Consider the following 26,915-nt stretch of genomic DNA (forward strand, 5'->3'; position numbering starts at 1 on the left):
CCCGCCTAGATGTATTTATACCAACCAGCCTAGACCCCATTTAATATACTTAAGAAAGGGGAATAGTACGTTTTTATTAAAACTTCAGATACCATTATTATGTACCGCTTTTCACATTTATATCAACTCTAAATCAAATCTACTAAGTTAACCGATAATTATTCTAAACCATCACCTCTTTAACTTTTAAACTTGTAACTTAAAATGAGATAACGCCATTTACCAGATATTAAATCATTACTACCAGTTAAGAAAATTGATTTGAGCAATTGATATACTAATCTTTTAAAACCACAAGAAACGTTAGGAACCAAACTGGGACACGCCTGGATGGAATCCTTACACACTAACATTAATTAATAAACACTGTCAATTTTCGTCACTTGAAATAAAGACAACAATTCAACGGCAATATTATCAATTTCCATTTCAATTTCAATTTATCGTAAAATCTCTTAAATCAATATTAATCCGATTTGAATAAATATTTAAATAAAACACTAATAATGGTATAATTGTCAAACATAAAACTAACATAAAATGAACATAAATTGTACTACGCCAGAATAAACTAGACGCACGCACTAGGATCTCAAGATTACAGATTGTACGCATTTTTCCAAACATAGCCAGGCTCTCAGATTACACAAAGACGTAGGAAGGGACATGAACAATTGAAACATTTGATATCGAGATCATAACAACTTGAGCAGCTGTAGTAATCCCTGAATTAAATATCGAAATAGGAAACAGACTGCCTGACCACAGCTCTTTCTATACGACAGAATTATGGGCCATCTTGGAAGCCCTGAAGTGGATTAAAGAAAACAACGTTAACAAGGTAGTAATAATAGGTGACTCGCTTAGGGCCAGTTCCTCTATACTAACAAAAATATTAAATCAAAAGAGAATTTCCTTAACCATACCTACATACTATTCACATAATTAAATAACAACCAACAAAAAGTAGAATCATCTACCTTCAATCCCACGTCCATATAAAAGAAAATGAACTAGCTGACCAAGTAGAGAAACACAATCTAAACGAACCTAACCCCACTAACATTAAATATAGATTCAGCGAGTTACTCAGTATAGGGAAAACGTATATTAACATCAAATGGCAGGAGCACTGGAACCAAAGCACCAAAGGTCGGAAACTATTTTCCATACAAAAAGATATTGTCAGAACTAGGAAACCATCAAACGTTAATAACTCCAATCAAAATAAAATTAATAGAACTCCCACCTGAAAAACAAAATTGGCCAGCAATTTTAGAAAGCACATAGTATCAAAACCATCCAACATAAATGCTTCCACTGCCAAACTGAAGAAGATTTCACTGACATATTCAACAACTAAAAAACACTCAAGAAAGAACTAAAATCAGAAGGGAACAAACCAAAATTGGAACCCTTGATGCATGTCCAGAATTCAAATAGAATGCAAACCTCAACATAAACATACGTACGTAAACATCATTAACTTCATTCACGAGTCAGGACTTTAAAAAATATAAGGTAAACCATCATTTAAACTAGGAAACGATATAAGATTTTATATATTTGAAAAATCCCATTCCCATGGAACACTCGGCAAAGATGTCGGTCTTCTCAAAAACCAAATTGATAGGAGTTAAAATAAGATTAGGTGTCTTTGAAATGCCCCACGAATATTAATATCTGTGGGAACCAAACACTTGGCAAAGATAAATGTCTTTTCAGAAACTCCGTATTGATTGGGACTTAAATAAAATAAATCTCAAAAAAGAAATTCTGCATAGCCATTAAAAATATTAAGCTACATAAGGCATCAAGAAACTCTCTTAAAACTTTTAACGAAAAATATTCTTTTTCTATTTTACTTTCTTTCATTTCTACCTCCTTTAACACCAGCCATCTTCTAATCTATTACTCTGTACGAATACTAATATTATTAACACCCAAAATCTAACCACACTCTAGCCTGAAGGTGACAGCTATAATTTCGGCAAGGACATTTAATCAACACAGAACATAGCAAACATTAAAACAAATAAGGTGGTCAAAATACTCAAGACCATCAAGCTTCGCAGAACAAGGAGGCAAACAAACAGTCATTTTTTGGAAAGTAAAACCCAAAATTAGCTCATATAAGGTGGTCTAAACACCAAAGACGATCAGGCCCCTCAACACAAGGCTGCAATTAAAAATAAATTATGTAGGTACAGGAATGACCCCATCTTGTATACATATAAGGTGGTCTGAAGTCCATGACCATCAGGATCAGCCACACAAGGTGGCAAACCTAGTAGTATAACAAAGCTGTCATCTAAAGTACTCATATCCATTCTACACTAAACGTTCTAAACAGCACAGAGTTTCATTCCAAATTGTACAGGACGACCCAGTTTAGGCCTTATACAATGGAGTCTAGCAGCGCCGACCTGTGAACCTGAATTCAACCTGTCCAAATTTTCCTCCCTTGCCACGTTTGGACATCAAAACCAATTAGCGAGCGACGCATGCCATAACACTACTGGAAATTCAGTACAATTACAACATTTTATGAGTGTGTGCTGTGTCTGCTCCCACTAAAATACTATATTCTCTGCTCAGTGGACACAGATCTGAAACATGAGTGTGTGCTGGGTCTATTCCCACTCATGCAAACCCATAATTCAGGTAGTTAGGGATTTTAATTAGTCCCACGACCTGACGGCTTCAATTAAGGAGTGCTTCTTGAGCACATAAATGTCTGGGGGATGTGGCTCTAATTCCTTATCTTGGAAATAATTCAATAGTCTGCTGTGCAGGCATACAACAGTGGCATATGCACTGATGTGCGAAAACCACTTTCATTCAATGTAAGCAATCGTTCCATTCAGTTGCGTGGAAGTCGAGCTAGTGAGCATACCGCAATGGAATCAATTAACAGTAACAGCGTAGCGCATTGCGTGCCAGCCAATGAGATTATTCTTATTTCATCATTACGAGCAATTAGAGCAATACGTAACGCTAAAGCAGACAACTGGAGCCTGAGAGCTGGAATGAAAATAATTACTTTACTTCTTATATGGGTTAAACGTGAAGGGACAAACCAAGATATTGCTCACCGCGGGGATAAAGGCGAACGTAGACCGGACATAATAAAAGCGTAAGGAGAGGAGAAAACCGGCCTTATTAAAGACTAAGAACCAATCTACTGAGTTAACTGGACCTCTACCGGGAAGTCTACGATCCCAGAACCGAAGATGGTCACCTTCACTGAAACTCAAAGCCAATAGATCGGCAGGTAAACGGCAAAAATGTGGAAAAACAAACTGAATGCAGTATCCCTATGTCTGACTCAGAGTGAAGCGAAGATGAAGAAGACACTGAAAGGAAAGAGAAAGACGCTGACGAAGTAGCTAAAGAAGAAACAGACAAATCGGAAACAATGTTGAAAATTGGACTCGAAGCTGCACTAAGCAACATAAGAAACGCACAGAATTACGTTAGTACAGTAAAATACGTTGGATGGTGGCAACTTGCAGTCAGTAAACTGAGAACTCAATAATGGCTGTTTGGGGTTCGTATACTTGACCAATACTACATCGATGCTTTTCACTAACGTCCAAAGGATACCCTGATAGAAGCTGAAAATCATCTGACTGCATTACACGGATTAATGGCGTTCCCTGAACAGCGACATAAAGAACTACGCAGTTCAGTGGCAAACGTAGACTATGAAGACGACCGCTACTCATTTGGAACGCCGTCCTAAAGTCCTTGTAAGGGCTATTACTAAACAAATGCCTCTTATTTTAAGGGTTTCTGCTTTGGCTTAGAAACCGAATTTGAAACCCAACTAACAAAACTTTGGCTACTTTTAAATACGGTACTTTTTTGATACATTTTTATTAAAATTTAAATCTAAATTTTATGTATGCTGAGTATATTAGCTTTAAGCTAACGACAGTAGGGCAAATTAAGACTTTAATTAAACGTGTCTCTAACGACGATTGTGGCCAACACAAAATTGGCAATGAACTCCCGAAAAATTTCAACTGGGATTAATTTCCACTGCACGCTCAGACAATTTGCCAATTATGAAGTGCAACATTCGCACATAAAAGCGGGAATGTAGTGGCTTCATTCGTACAGTCCCGACCAATTAAGAAGCTCGACATTAGAGACTTAGCCAGTCGCAAAAGCACTAGTTTGGGCAAGCGACTATAATTATTTTATTGATTGATTGAATCGTTTTATTCAACATTGAATAATTTAGCCATAGAGACAAACCATATGGAGCAGATGCTTAAATTTCAGGAAGGTAGATTGTATTGGAATGGTAGAAACTATGCTGGTCAGAGTGGAGGATGTGTGTTACAGCCCCCTCCGTGTAAGGATGGAGATTAACAATTTAAGGACCGCTAAGGAACGATTGAGAGACATGATATAAGAAGTAAAAGACAAAATAGTAGTTAAAAGAGGAATACGAACATATAAGAAGATGCAATGAGAAAATATTTTTTTTTTATCAAACGTTCCTCTGCATCCTCTCTGATGAGGAATACAAATACGTAGAGTAAGAGAGTAGGAAATCAATATGGGTATCGTACAAGAGCCAGAGTTCTTATAATCATATGTGTATACAGTTCCCATGGGATCTTTGTATGTTACACGACACCAATACTACAATGTCCTTATTATATAATGTATATACACCACATGGGATATTTGTTTACAGGTATGTGATACCAGTAATACAATGTTGCACAAGGGTGCTGGAATGAAAGAGCCATACTCCTAAAATCCTTGCTTGCTGAAATTTATTTATATTGGTGTACTTGATTTTTATTGTTTTTTCACACATAACAAATGACTACAGCAGATCATTTTTAAATTGGTCTATGACTATAGGCATCTGTGTTTGCTGGAAATTCAGCATGTCTGTTCCACTCCAGCGACTCCATGTTGATATTTATGAGTGAGAGAAGAAATAATGGCATGGTCAGTAGAAATCATGAGCCATGTTTAATAAAAAAAAACGGTATTTATGCAATGTTTTAAAAAAAAAAACCTTTTCTATCGTTTTGCTTGTCCTACATTCGACAATGGATCAGCATCATTTGTCCAAATTGTAAAGGCCTACGTGCCTCACGTTGGCTGTACTCTTCATCAATATTACATTATGCATTTTTTAAAATTTGTTTAAGTTTTACTTTCAGAAATAATAACCATAATATTACCAGATCTGCATCATTTCTGAATATTTGTAAGGCTAGCTAATATTTCTATATATAAACCATTTTTCTTCATTCAATTAAAATCTGCCTTGACTTTGAAAATACTTCCTTACCTTAAATATAAGTCATTGACTAAATCTTGGGCTAGGTCCGTTTGCAAACTTTTTTTCTGCATTCAGTATGTGACTGAGATTTTTGGATAACAAACTCAACACCTTTCATCATACCCCTAGCATATGCCATCTAAAATGTTTGGCTCAGGTATGCCATATAAAACTACTCTGGTATTGTGCAGAAATATGTGCCTTTTATTTCTGTTAGTGATCTTCATTTTTCAAGTCCGAAATCAATAGGTTTCTTCCTCATACTAAATATATATCGTAAGTTTGGTAGCCAATACAATGGAGAACTCCATCGATTGTCTGAAAAACAGTTCTTATTTCATTCTATGTGACACCGACCATTTGCCCATCTGAACCCAAAATCAGCAGTGCTCATTCTTACCAAGTGATGGTGCCAGGATTTTATCTAAAGGGGAGGAATACCCCCCCCCCCTTGTCACAACAACCAAGAGAAATAAGGGGGAGTACAAAAAGCGAGAGACAGAGGGAAACAGCCACACTTTAAAAATTATGGATACATCAATCTCCATCTCTTTTACTACTCTAATATGCTATAGCTTCATTCAAACCAAAACCTTTTAAAGATGTTGCCTATATTTGTATAAACCATAATTTCTTCGTTGTTTCTGAGCTTTACTTTGCCGTATCAGTGTGTGAATGTTGAGCTGTGCTAAATTACCCACCCACCCCCAACTTCAGTCTGCTGCCATAAGACATAAGACATTAACCCTTAGCGGCGACTTAACGGGACAGGAGGTAGTAGTCTACTGTCGAGCTCTCTGTAGCGTCATGGTCATGCATGGTATTATAGAAAGGTAGACAGATTTAGCTCTACAATGATACCAAATAATCTGGAATATCTAGTTGCACTACAGAATACAAATATATTTATTAAAAAAAAACTCATTTTTTGGACTTTTTAAATACTAAAATTCGCCCATGCTTGGAATCCGATTGTGTCCAGATTGTAGCCTTTTTGGTCTCAGATCTAAGCTAAACGGATATGAACTGCAAACAGACAGATGAGCCTTTGAAAAAGTAGGATAAGATGGCATTTGGAATAAAGAGTGTCTCCATACAAAAATAATGGCTCTGTTTAGCAACAACAAAAAAATGCAACTTTTACCCTTCTGCTCATGCGCAAGTGAAATAGCCAAAGAAAAATGTTTCTAACACAACTTCGCAGTATGTTATTGAAGATGACCAGGGATTTGGTGATTTCGAGTCTATTCAGAAATAGCTTTCAAAATGTGTTTCCTACTCAATTTTCAGGCGAAAATGACAAAAAGCTCCAGGGGTTAATGTGGTAAGGGGCATATACATCGTTAATTTAGCAAGCTTGAACAAGCTGGGAAACTTTATACTTTATTAATGTTTCGCTAGCTCCAATAACCAACTATCTGCATTACTTGTTTTGCAACATTTGCTTTAAAAAATTAGTAAAAATTGCACATTACACCGAGCACATCCTTATATACGTGACTTTACACTGCTTTGCCAAGTTCTCATGCATTACTGCTCTCCAAGTGATTCAATGTGTACATAATTTCAGTGTTTCCAACAGCCTGGCAGCATCTCTGCTCATCTCAAGTACAGGCTATCCATATAATTTGGTAACCAGATAGTAGAAAACTTCCGATATTGTCCAGACACTCTCTCTTCCTTCGTTCAAAGTGACCAATATGACCTTGACCATTCACATACATGGTTTTGGTCTTTGATAAATATTTTTTACAAAGCAGAAAATATTCTAAAGGGGTTTCCGAGTTTTCCCCCAACAGGTGAATATCAGTGTTCACAACGTAATTAAGTCCCAATAATTTGCAAATTTTTGCAGCAAATATATTATACTTCTCTCTTTTCATAACAAATCTGTAAAATAAACAACCAAGTATATCAACTATGTATAAATTATCCCATACATTTACATGTCGTTTTCTCCAATAGACACAACCTTTTGATATGCCAAATGTTTATCCTTTGAGTCACTACTTACGTTTTTGGCTCAATGTGCAAATGTTTCTTTTCCTTCTCAATGACAGCCATTTATTTTCTTTCAAGCTTGTACTGGCAACATCCAGTGCACATACTCTGACAGAGGCCTACATCTGTTCTCTCATGCAAGAGATCTTTCTTCTTATAATAATTGCACTTTTTCCAGATGCAATCTGAGCTTTAATTTTTCCGTATGCAGCATATTTTGTAGGTGCTGATCCAAACCCTTACAACCGCGATTACCGTAACTCAGATCTTTTAAAAAAAATGACACTCAGGGAAAAAACTGCTCTTTATGCAACTTATGATCATAAAATAGACCAAAATAATCATTTGAAAAACAAATAAACTTACCAAAAATGTTAAACTTGTCTTCAATAATATCACAATATTTAGTCACATGACTTTGTTCTCCAATACTATTGATGCAGAAGTTATTTTATGTGCATGCTGTGTTGACATTGTAATTAAATCCCAATAATTTGTCAATTTTTGCAGCAAATATGTTATACTTCTCTCTTTTCATAACAAAACTGTAAACTAAAAACCAAAGTACATCAACTATATATAAATAATACCATACATTCACTTGTTGTTTTCTCTAATGGACACAACCTGTTGATATGCCAGTCGAGCTCTTTTTGCAGCTTTGGTAAAGATTTTTTTAGTCTGCCTTTTTGTCACCACTGACGGTTTGGCTCAACGTGCAATCACTTCATTTCCTTCTCAATGAAAGCCTTTTTTCTTTCAAGCTTGTGCTCAGATCTTTCTTGCAGAGGTCACAAAATGCCAGGCCTCTAGCATTCAGTTTTCTTATAAACTGACCAAGTAAATTTATGTCAACTTTTCGCTCCAGCCATTCCCATACATTATTTAAAACATTTAAACTTTTCGTGTCATGGTCTCTCCCAATAACTCAGGATGCCATGTTTTGCAAGCATGCTTTTTCTTTTCATTGCCATTAGTTTACATTACAGGAAGATTCATTATATGAATTTAAACCTTTGACCAATCAGAATACTCTTTATGAGAGTCATGGGCTAACTAATATATGGAACAAACAATTTACAAGGGTTGTTGCGGAATGGTATCAAATCGACTGTTTTTTAAAAGCCGGATTGGAGACGATATTTTAAAAAAACGGACTATATCAAGAAAAATCTGAAGAAAAGCGGAATGCTGCTTTAAAACAGAGAAAAATCATGTCTGCTCTCAGCTCTTGAGATTACAATTGATCAAAATGTTCCTAACCCTAAGTGCAAGCCTACCACAAAGTCTTGTAAATGTGCATGGTAAATAAAGATGGACAAATGGCTGTACACCATAACACAGCTTAAGTTTGGTAGACTGCAGTGCAGGACCAATGTTACTGACTGCAAACCATTTATACTAGCAGTAGCACATTGGATCTTTATGGATATCTTCTGTACGTGTGTCATTCGGATTTTTAACTTAGCGTTAACAATGTTTCAGTCATATCACTACAACGTCTGCAGTGTGGCTGTTTATAGTGATGTCTAGCACTCAGGCAAATCTAGGTAGTGTTGGGTTCCACGGGTCTTGGACCAGCGAGTCAGAACTGAGATTGTAGGCCCTGACTCATCTTTGGTTATGAGACCCAAAACAAATTCCATTGATTTTGTCAAAAGAAAGTAAAGACAAAACACTTAAATTTCCTATGTCTTTTATTTCATCACTTTTGACCTGTCAAGTGGCAATTATGTACCTGAATCTGTGGCTAAATTAAGAAATTTTTAAGTATTTGTTCTTGTTTCCCCACCCAATTTATTGGTAATGTTTCAAACAGTTTTCACATTTATTAAATTTCTTTGAACTTGATTTCTTTTCAATTTTGGATTTCTAAAAGGCGAAAAACAAAATCCCAACTCTTTCTTTTCTCCAATATTGCATTATTTTAAAATTTGATCACAAGTATGATGGCATATCACTGATAGATTTCTATTTGAATTACGAATTCAAAATCTCATCAAAGCCCAGTTTCTTTGCTAATGAAAGACTTAAATTTTAACATCATGAAGCTCTTCGAAAATAGACTTCATTAATTATGTACACAAGTATTCCGTATAAACGAAAAAGCTGATTTAATAGACAATGCATTACAACTGAAAACACACAGTAACATGAAATTATTTAACACTGCATTTTACATTCATTCAAGCAAGTTCTTTACATTCTTTCCAAACTTATGTCAAGTGACAAAAGTAATTTGTTTTAAACAGATATGATGAAAACTTTTAACTTCAGATTAGAAAATTCAATGCACATTTTCATGCACTTTTACTTTTCACTTTTCCAAACACATGTAAATTAAATTATTTAACACAAATCAAGGAAACACATTTAGATTGTTAGATTTGCATTTTTAGATTATCTTCCAAATTAATTAAGGCTAAATATATGTAACAAAATTAAATATTGCAATTACACATATGGCACTATATTAAAAAATATTTATTGACTTATCAAGCATATTTTGCCATGAGAATTATGTGTAATTTACACATATACCATGCTGATGCATGTATTCAAGTCATATTCTGTGATATTCTGCTGCGTGTATTTAAGTTATATACTGTGAAATACTGCTGAGTTATCTATTTTATAACAACTGTATTAGGAAAAGTTTTGACATTCTCACAACTTGCACATACCAGCTCCTATTGTTTTTAAACTGAATAAATAATTGTTCAATATCTCCACTATAATAACGAGAAGAGTACATTTAATTGTGCCAGTGAAATCTACATAGATGTCATGTATTCAAATGCAGTGGTTCCCAAACTTTTTCGGGACACTGCCCCCTGGGTTATTCTCAGCGTCCACCTTCCTTACCACACAACAAGCACTATTCAGAATTAATGCCCCCCTTGGTAATCCCACAACCCCAAGGGGACAGTACCACCTACTTTGGGAACCACTGTTATAATGCATAAAAAAGCACTTCAAGAATTTTCTTGCACAAGTTACTAAGGTAATAGATACAAATACTTCTGGTACAAATGGTATGGAAAACAAATGTTCAAAAACTAAATAAAATCAACATTCTACAAGAAAACCTAAATTTTAAACACAAAAAAGGAAAATATTATAGGCAGTTGATTTGATCAATCCCATTCCTAATAATAAACAATTTAAAGCCATACACCAACAGTTGGCAGTCATGTGGACATCAAAGTAGGACTGAATGACCGCTGACCCATAATCAGTTAGAATGATACACCAACATTTGTCCATGTGAACATCAAAAAGTATTACTGATTCACCCTTTTCCTATTCATAAAGTTAGAACCATACACCAACAGGTGCTAGTCCATGCGAACTTCAAAACGTATTAATGATTTACCCTTTCCTCTTCATAAACAGTTAGAACCATACACCAACAGCTGGCAGTCCATGTGAACATCAAAAAGTATTACTGATTCACCCTTTACCTATTCATAAACGGTTATAACCATACACCAACAGGTGCTAGTACATATGAACTTCAAAAAGTATTAATGATTCACCCTTTTCCTATTCATAAACAGTTAGAACCATACACCAACAGGTGCTAGTCCATACAAACTTCAAAGTAGAACTGATTCGTTCCTTTCATAATTACAGACCGTAACAATAAATATATGTCAATAATTGTCAGTCCTAGTAGAGATCAAAACAAAATCCTGACCTACCAGCCACAGCAAGACTTTCTCAGTATGACATCCAAAATATACCACTTTCAGTAAGATGTAATGAAATATGTACGGCTATTGTCAACACAGAAACAAGCATTTAAAAAGTTCAGACCTTCAATTTGAGACTAGTGCAGCAAAAGTAAACAAAGGCTTATTGCTACATCTCTCAACTTGAAGCAATCTTTGGGTTTGTTTTGTTGTCTTTTCAATTTCAAGTGGCATTAGGAATCACCTCTCCCTACATGAGATATATTCATTTCTACAGAACATAATGTCCAATAAACAACTGTTGCCTTTGCTTCTCTTTTAGATCAAGAATCTGAATATTCATTTTCATATTTCTATGTGGACTATTCACAACTTTTAAGAGTGTCTTTGTTCATTGGATGCAATTTCTATACTAATAATAAAAAACTAAAACACTAGCTTGATCATGCAGGCAAAATATTGGCAGTTTAAAGCATTAAGTAAATCACCTCACTACTGGTACTGAGGTAATGACCTGTCGTGTTTTGTTTTTTTTTCCACCAGTGTTAAAAGTCATTTAGGAAGTAATTGCAATGAACTTAGAACTAACTGGATAATGTTTATCATGTGTATAATACACAGGATCTGATGTAACACTTCCTACTTGAACAAATAGTTATTCTTTTGATTAACAAAATGTGAGATCGTGAACAAATAATTATTTTTATTATCAAGATGTGTATACTACATACAGGACCTGGTGTAAAACTGCCTGCTTGAACAAATAATTCTTTTGGAACAAAATACTTATCTGGACACATTAATCATGGTGATTCAAAGGTTAGTTTGCTGGATCCAACTCAATGACTACAGGTTACAATCTCATCACTCAATCATCCCAGGACAGCTGTCATTATCATAGTGTATCCCTTGAGTCAGCTACAAGAGTGCAGGTTACAATCTCATCACTCAATCATCCAAGGACAGCTATCATTATCATAGTGTGTCCCTTGACTCAGCTACAAGAGTGCAGGATACAAATGCATCATTGAATCAACCTAGGTTAGTTATCATAGTGTCCCTTGACTTAACTGCATGTTATTTCAATTTTCCTACTTTTCCTTGCCAATGTCTCTTAAGTCGATAAATACTTAAATTTCAATGAAGAATGTTACTAGGATAGACCAAACAGTAATATGAATCTTGTGGCATATAACAACATCGAGGAAAATGAGTTTCTAAATTAATTTTTAATTTATTTTAAATTTCAACTGATTGAGAGCAACAAGAAATTAAAATTGACTGGCATGTCTTCTACTACAATGCCATCCATACACATCTGATATCTGTTTCATGAGTTACATGTGTACAGTTAGATCAGAAGAAAATTCTCAACCATATTTGATGCATGCACGATTAGAGATAATACCTCATCTTGTGACTTTACAATTCCGACAACAGCATCAATTCTAGAACTGAATTTTCCTTTCAATATAGAAGGGATTCAATGAAGAATAAAAAGGCAAGGTGATTCAGACAATTTAAAATTCAGACTTAGATAAAAACACCAACACCCCATTCACACATCATACTAGTTTCAGCAAGTGACTTTCAAAGCATACAAATATTTTCTTTTGTTGGTAATGCAAAAGGGAATGTTAGTTGATTATACATAATATATTTATCCATCTATACCAGGGGTCTCAAGCATGTGGCCCGCCAAGCCAAATACTGTGGCCTGCAAAATGACTGGCATCACAAGGTGCCACGAGATAACAAAAGTGGTGAAGACGTTGGGCCATCATAAATGCCCTCAAACAGCCATCATGGTGGTTTGAGTTTGAGACCCCTGATCTTAACATTAATGTCAGGTAATAAGAATTCAATGTTACAAAGAATTAATCATAGGCAAGTCAACAACTAACATCTTTGATATGATCACAAGCAAAGGGCATGAGTATATTATAGTGCCACAGCTGGCATTGCACAGACAATATATGTTAAAAGTCTAATGATAACCTCAAGAGTGCCACAGAGTTTCATCTTGCCATCAATGTGCTACTGGCATGATTTTCAAGTGAAACTCCAGACACGTTCAACCTGTAGTGGTAAATAACCTGTTCCAAACCCAAAACCAAAAATATCCATTCTGAGTATAGACTTTTTAAAGCATACCAGTAAATTTTGAACATTTCATTGTTTTGCCATTTACAATCAAAGATTGCAGGCAGATTTAACTGTTAACTACAACAAAATTGCATAATGAGTTTATAATCTAAAGATTATAACATGTTAAATATTTGTTTGTAAAGCTCCAATGCTGCATTTTTTTCCCAAACCAATTTGTAGCTAAAATAAGAAGTGTGTTGTTTATGAGTGATAACTGTAATATTATGGTTTTACACCTAAAATCTATTCAGATTGTTCAGTTTAGGTTTAGTTTAGGGAAACCCAACATTTTATTATGTACAGTGTAGAGTTTGAAAAACATGAGATTCACATTTCTCAAATTGCACAAATGCATGGTATTCTGATTATTACGTTGTATAAAAATCAGTGAGGGTTTATACATTTTTTTCGCCCACTTTGTATTAATTATGTTTTGTGCTCAGCTGAACATGTCCTGCTTTTATTTTTGCTGATTCTTTTCTGCAATGCACAGCAACCAATGCACTGAAAACCAACCAAGTACAATGAGACAGACCTGTCTTTGCTTATTTTTTTCAACTTTAATGGACATTTTCGCAGGAAAATGTCACTTCACCTATTCTGAGAGTGGAAATGCAGCAGGGTCATGCATGACAAGGAATTATGAATAATACATTCAAAGACTTTTCCACAAGCATTCACAGACCACAAGACTTCAAAGACTGATACTATCATTTTGTCATTTTGTGTTTTGGTTTGGTACTACTACTGAATACTTGAAAAATAAGAGAACACTTTTTTATTTAAATTTTTGTCTTTATAAACATTTATTTCAGGCTTTACATAATTTGCATATTATAAAGAGTTATCTCCCTTCTGTTGTTGGAGTTACTTTCCATAACAAGTTAATTAAAACATTCAGGTTTATTTAAATTTTCAAAGGCTTACAAAGACATCAGGATAATCTACTTAATTTGGCCAGGCTTTCACGGCCTGCAAACAGGCTACCACATTTCTCAAACTCCTTCAAAAACCCTCTGAACATTGAGCACCTTCAACTTTTACAATAATGTCAGACAATGAGGAATGAGAACAAATTATTTCTGACATTTCAGGTTTTTCTGACCCGAGTATCTTACAATGCATTTCAGCACATTACCTATATTCTACAACATGAACAATGGTTTATTTACAATTCAGGAGTTTTCTATTTTTAGTGTATATATTTGCCGTCTTGTAACAAGCTTTAATCAGAGCATCAAGTTATACTGTATTATCATATTTGCAACTTCTTTATGGTAAAATACACCTCAAGATCGTATATGTCCATGATCAGACAACCATCACCATGACGAATACTTTTCTATCTTCATTAAATAATCGGATTAAAAAGATATCATTATTTTCTCTATAGATTTAAAATGACCTAGGAAGAGGCACCTGGCTGGTCATTTATATGATTGATTATTTAAACATCCAAGTCAGATGTTCCATCTATTTTGCAGCCATTATAGTTCAGCTGGTGGACTATTGGAATTATAATTTAAAGGTCACGGGTTCAACGCCTACAGTGACAAGACTAGTTTAGCTGCCTATTTGTGTCCTGTGTAGTTAATGTGTTTAAAGCGCCCATTAAGGAACACACCTTTACCGGTGAACACATATTAGAATTACTTACTTCACTTTTTAGATCATTATATCATCCTAACTACAATTTTATTTGACCACTGAATGTTTCTCAAGCATTTAGCAGATATAAAGTTGCATGTTAAAAATAAACAAAACAGATACAAATACTGAAATTAATTAATCATATGCCTTGATATAATCCTATGCATATCATTGTAAAGTGTCAGAAATTTACAAGAAAATGACTCCATTTCTTGTAATTATGAAATGAAAATGATTATACATATAAATGAATATAGTAAATATCAGTTTGATAATGAAATGATAGATGGAACAGGTGAAAAACTTGATCAAGAAGCTGACCATGGCCTAAGTGCCAAGGTGGTTCCCATGCTGACCATAGCGTAAGTGCTAAGGTGGTTCCCAAGCTGACCATGGCCTAAGTGCTCAGTTGGTTCCCAAGCTATGGTCCACAAAGTCTAAAGAGAGTGGGACCAAATAAAATGGTGAGGATTTAAAAGTAAGCAAACTTTAACAATAAGGTTAATCTTAAGTGTGATTACAGATACACATAGAAGCCGAGGTGATGTCAAACTTCAGCCAAACTTCGACAATTATGATTACATCTTGAGCATCACGTAAACAATTGCTCCATGGAATGTAGTGTCTCTCTGATGAATTGCCTTATGATGGTTCAGCATTCCATTTATACACAGCAGTGGCTTCAGCTGAATACAGCAAGTGATGGTGAATGTTCAGAAGCTTTAAATAAAGTACTCTGCTCTTTCTCTCCCTTCACAAGTCAGACAAAAATATCTGTGACAACAGAACCAGAACTGATAAATGATCAAAGCGAAAAGGAATTTCTATTTCTAATGACTCCTTTAGTGAAAGCTTCCTTCAAACAGAATGTTCTAAATTTCCATACCAGTTTAATCAATTTTACAAAGAAATACCGGTGTCAACTGCACCTTGATATACAGTTCTGACTTTTCTATCTTCCATTTCAGACACATTTCTTCTAAAACTTGACACATCCCTGAGAGATTACTCTCTTGCTTTCTCCAGTCATCATACAGCTTGCATCAAGCCAGCCATGAAAGCTGCACTCAATCCAGCAGAAACAGGAACTGTCACAAACCATGCAAGGATTATATTTCGGAACAGTCTCCAATCTACAGTGTCCTTGGACCTTACTCGTCCCGTAATGACAACCGAGCCCACCTTGCAGTGTGTTGTGCTGATTGGGATTCCGATATTAGAGGCAATTAGGACTGTAAGTGCTGATCCTATTTCAATGCAGAATCCACTGTGGATGAGAAACAAAAATAACATTTTATACTTCTCTTAGTCAAGAATGAAATAATCCAAATGACCTTAATTATTTATGCACCTTACAAAGAACTGCTGATAGGTGACCGGTTTTCACCCCTCTAATCATGCATGACAATTGTGTGAAGGTGACTTTCCAGGAGCATAATAAAATATGGCACTTTGTCTTTGCTAGATCACACAGTATTGCCATTTAATACTGATGGCTTGGACATATGGTCAATTTGCTACATTAAACAGGATCACAAGGATGACCTTTATTGAGAGACCAGTATGTTCAAACTCAGTATTATCCCTCTGAACACCTGTAACCTGAATTATAAATGAAGTCTTTTCTCTTTTATTTCTTAACAGAAAATATGTTGCAAAAAATTCACACATTTTGTTTGGAAATTATGTAACCCTTTCACCAGGGAAAGACTACCTTACCAATTTTCAAGATGTTAATAAATTACAGTAATACAATTTCAATGATTTGTACACATTTCATTTCTTGTCATAGCAATACCTATCTGATTCTTTTGTAAAGAATTTTCATGGTAAACTTCAGTGTTTAAAAAGTAACATCTGGTCTGATTTTGAGCCATCATGCTGTTCTTACAAACTGTGGCTTCCATAAATGCATTTCTGAAAAATCCATAGGTGTGTAATGATATTTATACAGGCATTAAAAAAGTATCCATTTTATATTGATTTTTATGGAAATAAATAAGAACTAGGCGTTGCACCAGATTAACTGAGCAAAAATCCAAAACAGTTCTTTGGCACACAAATTTATCACCTCTACATGCATAACTCTACAAGCATTAAAGCATTGCCAGATTATACTTTCATGTGGTAGTCATGGAAGCAAGTGCTGCAAGCATTACAGCATTGGGGAACATCACATTTCAACACAACCTATGTTGTTGTTTTGGTCCTTTTTTAAGGGTTACTGCTGTGTGGAATGTCAAATGTGATGTTACATATTGCATACAATGAACATGTTGAATCCACCAGCACTTGTTGGGCAATGGTCTTTTTCATCAAGTCTACTGCATCATTGTTGCTTTCACTTCTGGGATGTGTGAATGGATGTTGAGACCTCAATGTTCCAAATGTGCTACATCAAGCCGAAATGACATCCCAATTACGTTAATAAGGAGGATTATGAACAAAGACAGTACCCTCGATGACATAGGCATTGCACAACGAAAGCTCCAGTAACATGGATTCAACTCTTCTGTACCACCAATTATTGGAATGATATGTCCTAGTATTCGGAAGCTTCAAATTTGTAACTGGGATGAGAGGTTTGTCTTTTATTTATTGTTTGATTCCAAGTTTACCTTTAACTGGTACGATGGCTTCATTCACTGATTCTTCTCTGCCTGAAAATGTTTCCAACTGAAACTGGTGACGACACTGGTCTAATATAAAACCTTATTAAGTTCAATTTGTCACCTTTAGGATTTTCACCTATATCATCACTAAAATTCAGGTAGAGTTACCTGTATGAATCAGTCATGTGATATAATGTCTTCAAAATTCAATTCAACCAATCAGTATTTCTCACTTTTAAACCAATAAAATTTATGCTGAATTTCATTACTTCCATCAAAATCAACAAGCCTTTAATGTCATAGTATTATTTATTGCCTCTGCAAACATGATGTCACCCCAAGCACTTCTGAGCATATGTAGGTTGTAAATTTTGCTATTTCCAATGTAACATGGTCACTATAAAATAGCTGAAAACATGCAAGAGGTGTTCCAGATTCATTGAATACTTGTGTTGGACCTACACATTTGGAAAATGAACAAATATTAAGTATTCATTCCGAGGCAGTCCACTTATGAAATTCAGATGTCTTGACACATTGATCAATTTATAGCCTTCAAATTCATCAGTCATCACTATCTCCAATTATATCATTCCACTCTTGTTCCCAACATTTCCTTGCTTCCTGATTGATGTTTACAATATCGAAATTTACAGTATTTTCAATTATTTTATCCCCAGAAAATTCCAACTCAGTATCAGTCTGCCATTTTGAATGTACTTAGCTGACTTTGTTCGGAAAATCCGCAATTTCTTGTTAGCAACCTACTTTACAGTTCAAATTAATTGTGCTACGAAAAAGATACTGATTATAGGGAAACTTCTAACACTGACTAATCAGTGAATATATTGTCAAAATGAGACATGCATGTGAGACCGGAATACCAGTCTGCAGTGTTAAAAGGATTATGTAATTACCTTTCATAAAACATTTCTATTGGAATGATTCATTATTATTTTAATTACTGCACATATTATTTTAATTACTGCACAAATGCAATCACAATTATAACAAGAGGGAAAACCATTCTGGGTCATATAGTTTCCTCTAAAAAAATTAATAACTGAATGTTTATGCATTATTGCATTAGAATTTTTGTATCAATGCACCAGTAATTATGTTTTTATTTTGCCTTGAAATTGTAAATAAGCAACTCATTAAAACAAAAAGACAAACAAGATTTGGTTAGTGCATAATGCAGCTAATATAACAAAGTACAATCTATATAATACCTGGAAGGTGTGATCTTCGTTAGGTCCTCTCCCATGGTCTGTATGACTCTCCTGCCCCAGACCCAAAGACCCACAGAAATTCCCACACCACCGTATACGAGAATCCAGATGGGTACTGGGGCTTCCTGGGCGGCACTTCCTGTTGTGGCTGTCACCCAAAGGGCAACCACTGGACCAATACAATTGCTGAAATAAATAAACATACATGAAGTATTGTAACAAAAATCTATTTTCTTCTTTTCAGGAGCCTTGGTCCTATTGATGATGGTGCAAACTAATGACGCATTTTGACAATATTTTCAACCACACTGATGTTAACCAAATGAGAAAAATGACACATGTTGACAACTGTGGCTTTAATGTTCACAATCTTTTGTAATCTTTTTCCTGCAGTTTGACTTGCAATATAAATGAAATACAATTCAATATATGAGGGCAATCTCCACGTGTTTGAAGCTTCTTTGAACTGACTCAAAATGACAAACAATGGTGTCATTATTACAATTTAAATTAAAGATATCAGCCAGTTTAAAAAAATAGTAAACACAGTGAATATTTTCTTTGTGTGTCCATTTGATTTGGGTTTTTAATGTAGCTTTAACAATTTTCCAGTCAGCGCTACTATGTCTGCAGTGTGGCAGTTTATAATGATGCCTAGCACTTGGGCATCATGCCACAGACATATAACATAATGTCCCACCTAGTCACATTATCCTGACACCAGGCCGACCAGTCCTAACACTAGCCTCATAATACTGAGCACCTAGTGAGGTAGCTGTTAGTAGCATTTTTATAAGTCTTTAGTATGACTCAGCCCGGGTTTGAACCTGCAACCACCTGCATCCAAAGTGTACACTCTAACCACTAGGCCACCAGATCGGCCATATCAATTTCTGTGCAAAATGACAATTGCACTAGTAGCACAATTTGTTGACTGAAGGATTTATATTTCTGCTGAGAATACATAGCTGGGTATAGCTTCATTTGTGGACCGGAGAAGGGTTTCTATATCCGCTATGAAGATATAGTTGGGTATAGATTCATTTGTTGACTGAAGAGGGGTTTCTGTTTTGGCTATGAAGACATAGTTGGGTATATTTGTTCTCTGTGCTACGTTTCACTGTCGGACTTCAACATACCTATCCGACCTCACACATGTGTACACACCAGCAAGATACTTACGCTCCTCTTCTGACAGTCGTATGCTCATTATTCCCACTATGAAAACAAAGTCATATGGACAGCGTTCTTTTGCATACCAGGGTCCAGCAACGTGGAATGAATCGCCCACTGAACTTAGACACAAAGACACAGTGGTCACATTCAAAAGGGCTCTCAAAACTAACTTCGACTGCAAGAACAAACTTAAAGACCTAATAATGTTTCCTACCTGAAATATTCTCAGCATGTTTACTGTTTTTCTAATTTCATGGTGTTTGTTTTTGTAATCATATCATTATGTTTTTTTTATATCTTACAGGTGTTGTCTAATGTTGTAAAGCGCTTAGAGCTTCTAAAGATTAGACACCATACAAAGTCCTCATTATTATTATTATTATTATATCTTCATTTGTTGATTGGAGAAGGGGTTCCATTTCCTCTACAAAAGCGTCACTTGGTGTAGCTAAATTCATTAATTGGATACGGGGTTCTATTTCCTCTACAAAAACAATGTTGGGTGTAGCTTAATTCATTGACTGGAGAAAGATTTTTGTTTTTGCTATAAAAACATGCTGGGTGTAGCCAACTTCATTGATTTGAGAAGGGGTTACAGACCTGCACAGGCTAAAAAGGCCTCAGTAAGGCAATCAATTTCTTTCGGAAAGTTAGACCAGTTTTCAGTAAGGTGAAACAAAATACCATTTAATGCTATTGTAAAGCTGGAAAACATGCATCTGAAAGTCAAGAAGTGTGATTCAAGACTGGTACAGTGATGGTAAACACTGTTCAGCTGGTCTAAAACATTTGAAAGTTTACATGAACCTCAATTATCTCCATTACAGTTTCAAAAACTGCAGTTCCAAACCCTGTGGAGCTCAATGGCTTCTTGCTATCTCTCAACTTGACATAATCCTTAAAAAATATTCAAATTTGACTTTGGCCATTGTAACAACAGTCACCTTTCCTGCTATCTGATCTACTGAAATCAAAACAAGTCCACTAAACATAATTGTGGCCAATCCTACTCCCCCCACCAAGAATCTGAACATTCCATTTTATTCTTCTGTACTATTAAAACTTTGAAAGGGGTATATTGTCTCTTTTGTCTTGAAAGTATCACTTATGGATGCCATTTTTGAAAATTTTTCCAAAAACTTCACCTTACAAATGTTTACATCATAAAGATTGTGCAGTTTAAACCAACCCTACTGAATCTAATATAAAACTGGCTTTTAATCAGACATGGACAATCAAGTATCTGGATTTACTACAAACAGTCATATTTCCATATCTTGTGCTTTAAATCCTTAAGTCTTTATTTTAAGGGTCATTTCCACAAGACTTAAAAGTAAAATCACTAGCGCTGACAGGTCAGGGGTTCTATTTCCACTATAAAATGTTGTTGGATGTAGACAAATTTGTTGACTGGAGTTCTATTCCACTTTCTGTTGGGTATTTAAATCTATGGTTTCTAAGCAAGCAGAAAAATCCAAAACATATTGGAAACCTGATACTTGACCATCGCAATGACAAAGACAGACCTGCTAACCATAACGAGACTTTCACAGTAAGGACGTGCCATTTTTTAACCAACTTTAATGATAAATGCCATTGTCGTCTTGGAAACATGCATTCAAAACTGTGACACAAGACTAATGCAGCAAAAGAGGTTTGTCAAGTACACCTAAACCTTAATGATTTCTGAAAGTTTTAAAAACTGCATTCCAAACCCCATAGAGGACAGGGGCTTCTTGCTTGATCTCTTTTGACATAAGCCTTTGTTTATGTGGCAACAGCAGCTGTTTCTATTGTAGTTAAGTGTAAACCCCATTTTGATAGAAGATTTTCAAAATGGCTGCCATATTGGATGTCGGATCGACACCATTTTAAATCTAAACCAATAAGACATTAAGTGAAAGTCCACACTGATATGACCATTCATAGCTTTAAGATATTCAAGATGGCCACTGTGGCAGCCATATTGAATTTAATAGCAACCCTATTTTCATCTAGGACCAACTAGACCATGGGGTTAATGTGTGTGTCAAGTTTCATATCAATCCTGAAAGTTGTTTAGGAGACGAAGCGATAACAACTTTTTGCGAATGGAATGATGGATGACTAGTAGATCTAAATAATAGATATTCTGCAAAATCCAGAATTCTTGGCAGCTCTTTATTTTGTGCCTTATTTTCCACACAAGAAATACCTGACATCATTTCCACCATGTGCAAAGGACCCAAATATTGCAGTCAGGATCTGTAAGAAGGAGAACAGACTGGCTATCTCTGGTTTGTCCTCCACTTTGCGTCTAGCTTCCTCTCTCTGGGCCTGAAAAATTTAAATTATTTCATACAGTGAAACCTCTTGTAATGGTGACCCCTGTACAGCTTTCACCTGTGTAAAATGGTCGGGCAAATTTTATGCAAATTTACCTCTATTTTGAATATCAACTGCTCAAAACGTCAAGTTTTAAAAGCCACATGGGTTACTTTTATGCATAGGTTACTGCTCAACCAAAAGAACTTTGCACAAATCCATTATGTGGAGGGACCTGGATGGACAAGTTGTCTTGACAGATCCCTCACGTCTCACCTGTGTGGGTTTGAGTCTCAGCTCTACCAATGTAGGTATGTGAGAAAGCTCAACAGTAACTTCCTACGGGATGACATTTCTCCCTAGGACCCATGGGAAATTCTTGTACCAGATATACTGGCACCATGTGTACCCAATCATGAAAATGGCACTAACATTAAATCAAACTCCATACATTATGTAATTACAGGTGCAATTGCATTGGTCACTGACTAAAAGGACCTCCATAGACCACTTAGCATAGTCAAGGATCACATAAAATTCTTTTACTATTCTGTTTAATCTATTTTCCTTCATTGTTGGCTAATGATAACTACTTATTGTGAAATTTTACTCCAATAAATACACTATCACTGTATTTTATGAATCTCAGTATAAGACACACAAAGAAAATGTGCTTCCTATTGCACTAAAATTAGATTATGTCATGAAGAAATTTTCTTTTTTTAAACATTGTACATGTTATAACAATTAGTATATATTATGAAACCAGCTCCAGTAAATGCACAAATCAATTTCAGGATTCGTATTCCTTTTTTGCCCATGGAGAAAATGTGCTAGGGACGACAAAAAGAATCAGAGACGCTCGTCCAACCAGAAATATTTTTTGGGGGACTAAGGTAGTGAAAAACAGAATTAGAAATAATGAGCAATGTACTGATAATGGGGACAACTGTTCACTATTTGCATGTAATTTTCTTACTCAGTCCACCAAAACCCTAGGTGGCCAAGTGTTTGAAGGCACTCACCGCTACATAACACTGACATTCCACCTCTTTAAATAAGGCAAATATGTAAAAATGCAGTGGACTTACATAAATATCTGACTGAGAACTGTCTGTGGAACTGGTTACTCCACTGCTGTCCCTAGATGAACCTGAAGAAAGAAAAGAGATTGATTTTTTAGTTTGCATAAACAAAGATAAATAATGGTCCAAGGATAAATTCAGAACTTACCAAAATATAAAAACAAAAAAATAAATAATCAATCAATCAAAGACAGCACAGCTTACGTACTTGTAGCATTGAATTTTATTAAGATTCTCAATTAGAAACAATTAGAGTGCCAACTATACTGACATTAACAAAGTTACTTAGCTTTCAAAACTAAATAGAAAAAAAGGAAGATAATTTAAGAACTTACCAAAATATAAAGACAAGAAAGTAAGTAATTTCGCAATCAAAGAGAGTAATGCTTTATCTACTTGTAACAGTGAATAGTCAATTATAGTCACATCTTAACAAAGTGAAACATAAATAGAAATGTAAATCACTATTTAGGTAAATCACTATTCAATACAAGGATACTCTGGTACAAAGCCACAAGACAAGGTGTGGAACATCAATGCATAATTTTAAATGGACCACAGCGTTATAAATTCAATGGGGTTACAGTTGAAAAAGGATGGTTTGTCATCATTTATGATTTAACAATGAAAAGTGCACCATTTTAACTGAAAAAAGGAAGCTTTAACTGAGCACTCCCAAACACTCTCTAAATCCGCTTTTAGCCACAAAGACTTGTTTTATAATAAAAGCAAAATATCCTAGACTTGCAGGCATGTTACAACATATCAAATTTCATCAAGACAACAGCAAAAAAAGTACAAGAAGTGGACCATAACATTAAAAAGCTGTCTCAGTATTAAAGCCTACACAAATAGTGATGACTATAATGACGATGCACAAGAACAGTTGTTTTCATCAATACATGTACGTGCAGGTGAGAAATACAAAATAAGCAGGTGTTCCAGACAACCTTGTGTTTATCTATTTCGGATTCTATTTGAATTGCACATACTTAACACAGAACATTATATATATATATATATATATATATATATATATATATATATATATATATATATATATATATATATATATACACCTTAACATGCTAGCCCCAGTTCACTTTAACTTCACCATTGTTATTGCCACTGCCTTGCCATTAAAATGATGTACAGGTCTGAATATTTTGTTACTACATTTGTTTCTTTGAACCTGACAATAAATATACCATTTATTTTTCTTAGTCTTGGTCTGCTGGGGTCTAAGTCCCTTTTCAGCACACACCAGGCTATACATTACCGCCAGTATAAATTGTGAATGTGCACACTGAGCACTTCAAGGGGATGCACTGATGGTTCATTAATAAAGAACACTGCTGTACAGCATGTTGATATTGCAAATATCCCTTGTATTACCATGGTAATCCTCGTGTACTTAAACACTGTTACCACTGCTGATGATAGTGACAAGCATTACTATGGTAACTTGGGTAAGCCAATAAATAAACCAATAAATAAAATGAACATATTTTAAAGAAATTCTAGAACTAATTTGTACTTCAGTTGGGAAGTTAATGCCTTATTTCAGAATTTTCTATCACAAGGCTGACAACCTTAGACTGAATATTATCATAATTGTCCCTTTTTAAACAACTACTACTATTGTAGTACATTCTTCATTGTGCGAATGCTTTTAGCCAAACATGTTATCTTATGCCTACTTATAAATGGATTACTGTGCCTGTGCATTTTTAGAACTTTTATACCTTTCTCTTGGTCCTAAACATGGTGGTAAACAAATTGGTTTTAAACCCGAAGGTTATATTATAAAATTAAGGTGTGGGTAGGGTGACAGCAAATTTTTCTGTAATATCATTTGCAATAACACCCCCCACTGTCCATCACCATTCCCCTGGCTGTGAATACTTAATACTGCCTAAACAGAGTTTACTAAGGACTATTCCATTTGACTCTTATCATGGAGGGCAACATGAGGGCAAATCATCCATCAGGCCGGGGTGGGAGGGGGGGTTGGGGTGGTGGTGTAAATTACATATTATTCATCTTTCAATATCTTAATAATTTTCGTCTCTACTGATGGTACTAAAAACAAATACACTGGCATACCAGAAAAGACAGCAACTTTAAATTAAACAGATTCAAGTTTATATGATATTTCACTAATGCCATAGTAACCATGACATGCAAGAATTTTAATAAGAAAGTAACTGTGTCTATATTAGACTACAAGAGAAAGACCATTAATGCAATCATTAGGCTTTTCTAGTTTCCTGTCAAAACAATACAACAATTTCATTTAAATAGACAGCTATCTTTAAATAGTCTGAAGGTTGTTGAATGTTTATATTTTTATTTGTAGAATTAAATGATCATGGTTGGGTATTTATTAAAGAGTATGTTTTGCCTTGGAACTTATAATACTAACAAGTAAAATGTACACTTAAAAAACCTTGATCATTTTAATCCCTACAAGCAGCCGTGAAATAGAGATCATTCTAAAGTATTCTTACATTTAACTAGTTAGATGGGACAAGGAGTATCTATCTGAGAGTGGATATGAACAAATACGAGTGCCTTGGAGTATAGTAATTTTACAGTTGACTTGGTGATGTGACTACATGGTGTTGGACCTGACCTGAGGCAGATGGGTGAATGGTTACCAGTTTTACCCATCCAGCTGTTTGGCAGCCATACTGTTGTACATAGGGTCTGAGTCACCAGTTAGCCCCACACATGGAGACTATTATGTTGAGGGAAAATAATAATACCATCTTTCATGTGATTTTTTAGTCATAAGGTATTTTTTTGCAAAGTAGTGTCTAACCGCTGAAGTTTAGCAAAGTAGAGCGTCATTACTTTAATAATCATAGGGTTACTTGATTGCTAAAATCTGACAGGGAAATATGATTACTAGTTAATTATGGTAGTACTTTACTGCTAAAATCTGACAGTGGTAGTATCGTTACTAAAGTTAATCAATGAAGTACCGACTGCTACGCATTTCACTGAATATTTCACTGTTATACCATATTATTCATTGTCCCTGGTGTGAGAATGAGAGAATAAGCATATACACTTTAATACATTTCGTATCATTGAACATACAAGTTTTGTGGTTTTCTTTTAACCCATTTCAGTCTCAAAGGGGTGCAAGCTCGACTTTGTTACACTTCTAAAGCCTGACATATACTTTGTTTGGCTACATAGGTAAGGTTTGAGTGCAGAAGGAATGTGCAATTACATTGCTTAAGCTTTCTAATGGAAACTTTATCAGGAATTACACATTTTCAGTTGAAGTCACATGGGTGTTTGTGCACGTGGTTTATAAAATAACTTGAGTGGAAAGTATATCAGACACCAGATTAGAAAGCAAAAGTAGTCCTGTCTAGAGTTTACCAATGTGTAAAGAATTCCAAAACTGTCTTATGTAACCATCATGGTCAAACACATACTAGAAAATGTAGTCCCTTTATAACAATTTTGATTCCATTTTTAAAACTGAATTTATTGATTCCAAAGCAATTAATGTTAGAAAACAAAGAATGTCTAATTGAGATGCCAAGTTTTAATCAAGCTGAATTAAACGAAAATAAACCATTGTGATCAGATATACATGAACACAAAATGCCATAATATCATATTTCAAGCTTTCCAAATTTCTGGGCATTAACAGCTGATACATATATACTCGCTTATAA

The 26,915-nt window shown here is 35.0% G+C and overlaps 1 protein-coding gene across 3 annotated transcripts in view; it reads right to left on the reverse strand.

Moving 5' to 3' along the window:
• Positions 1-12,087: 12,087 nt before the first annotated feature.
• LOC149784648 (sodium-dependent phosphate transporter 1-A-like) overlaps positions 12,088-26,915 on the reverse strand; it is an 81,295-nt gene continuing 66,467 nt past the window's right edge. For all 3 annotated transcript variants that reach the window (XM_089932703.1, XM_089932704.1, XM_089932702.1), the window contains 4 exons: positions 23,224-23,285; positions 22,023-22,144; positions 18,653-18,838; positions 12,088-16,075 (listed from right to left, as the gene is read on the reverse strand). In XM_089932703.1, coding sequence (XP_089788829.1) covers positions 15,838-16,075; positions 18,653-18,838; positions 22,023-22,144; positions 23,224-23,285 — 608 coding nt within the window. In that variant the 3' untranslated portion in view covers positions 12,088-15,837. The remainder of the gene's footprint in view (positions 16,076-18,652; positions 18,839-22,022; positions 22,145-23,223; positions 23,286-26,915) is intronic.

The sequence above is a fragment of the Sinohyriopsis cumingii genome, chromosome 14 (assembly GCF_028554795.1).
Source record: "Sinohyriopsis cumingii isolate HCF-2022 chromosome 14, ASM2855479v2, whole genome shotgun sequence".
NCBI lineage: Eukaryota > Metazoa > Mollusca > Bivalvia > Unionida > Unionidae > Sinohyriopsis > Sinohyriopsis cumingii.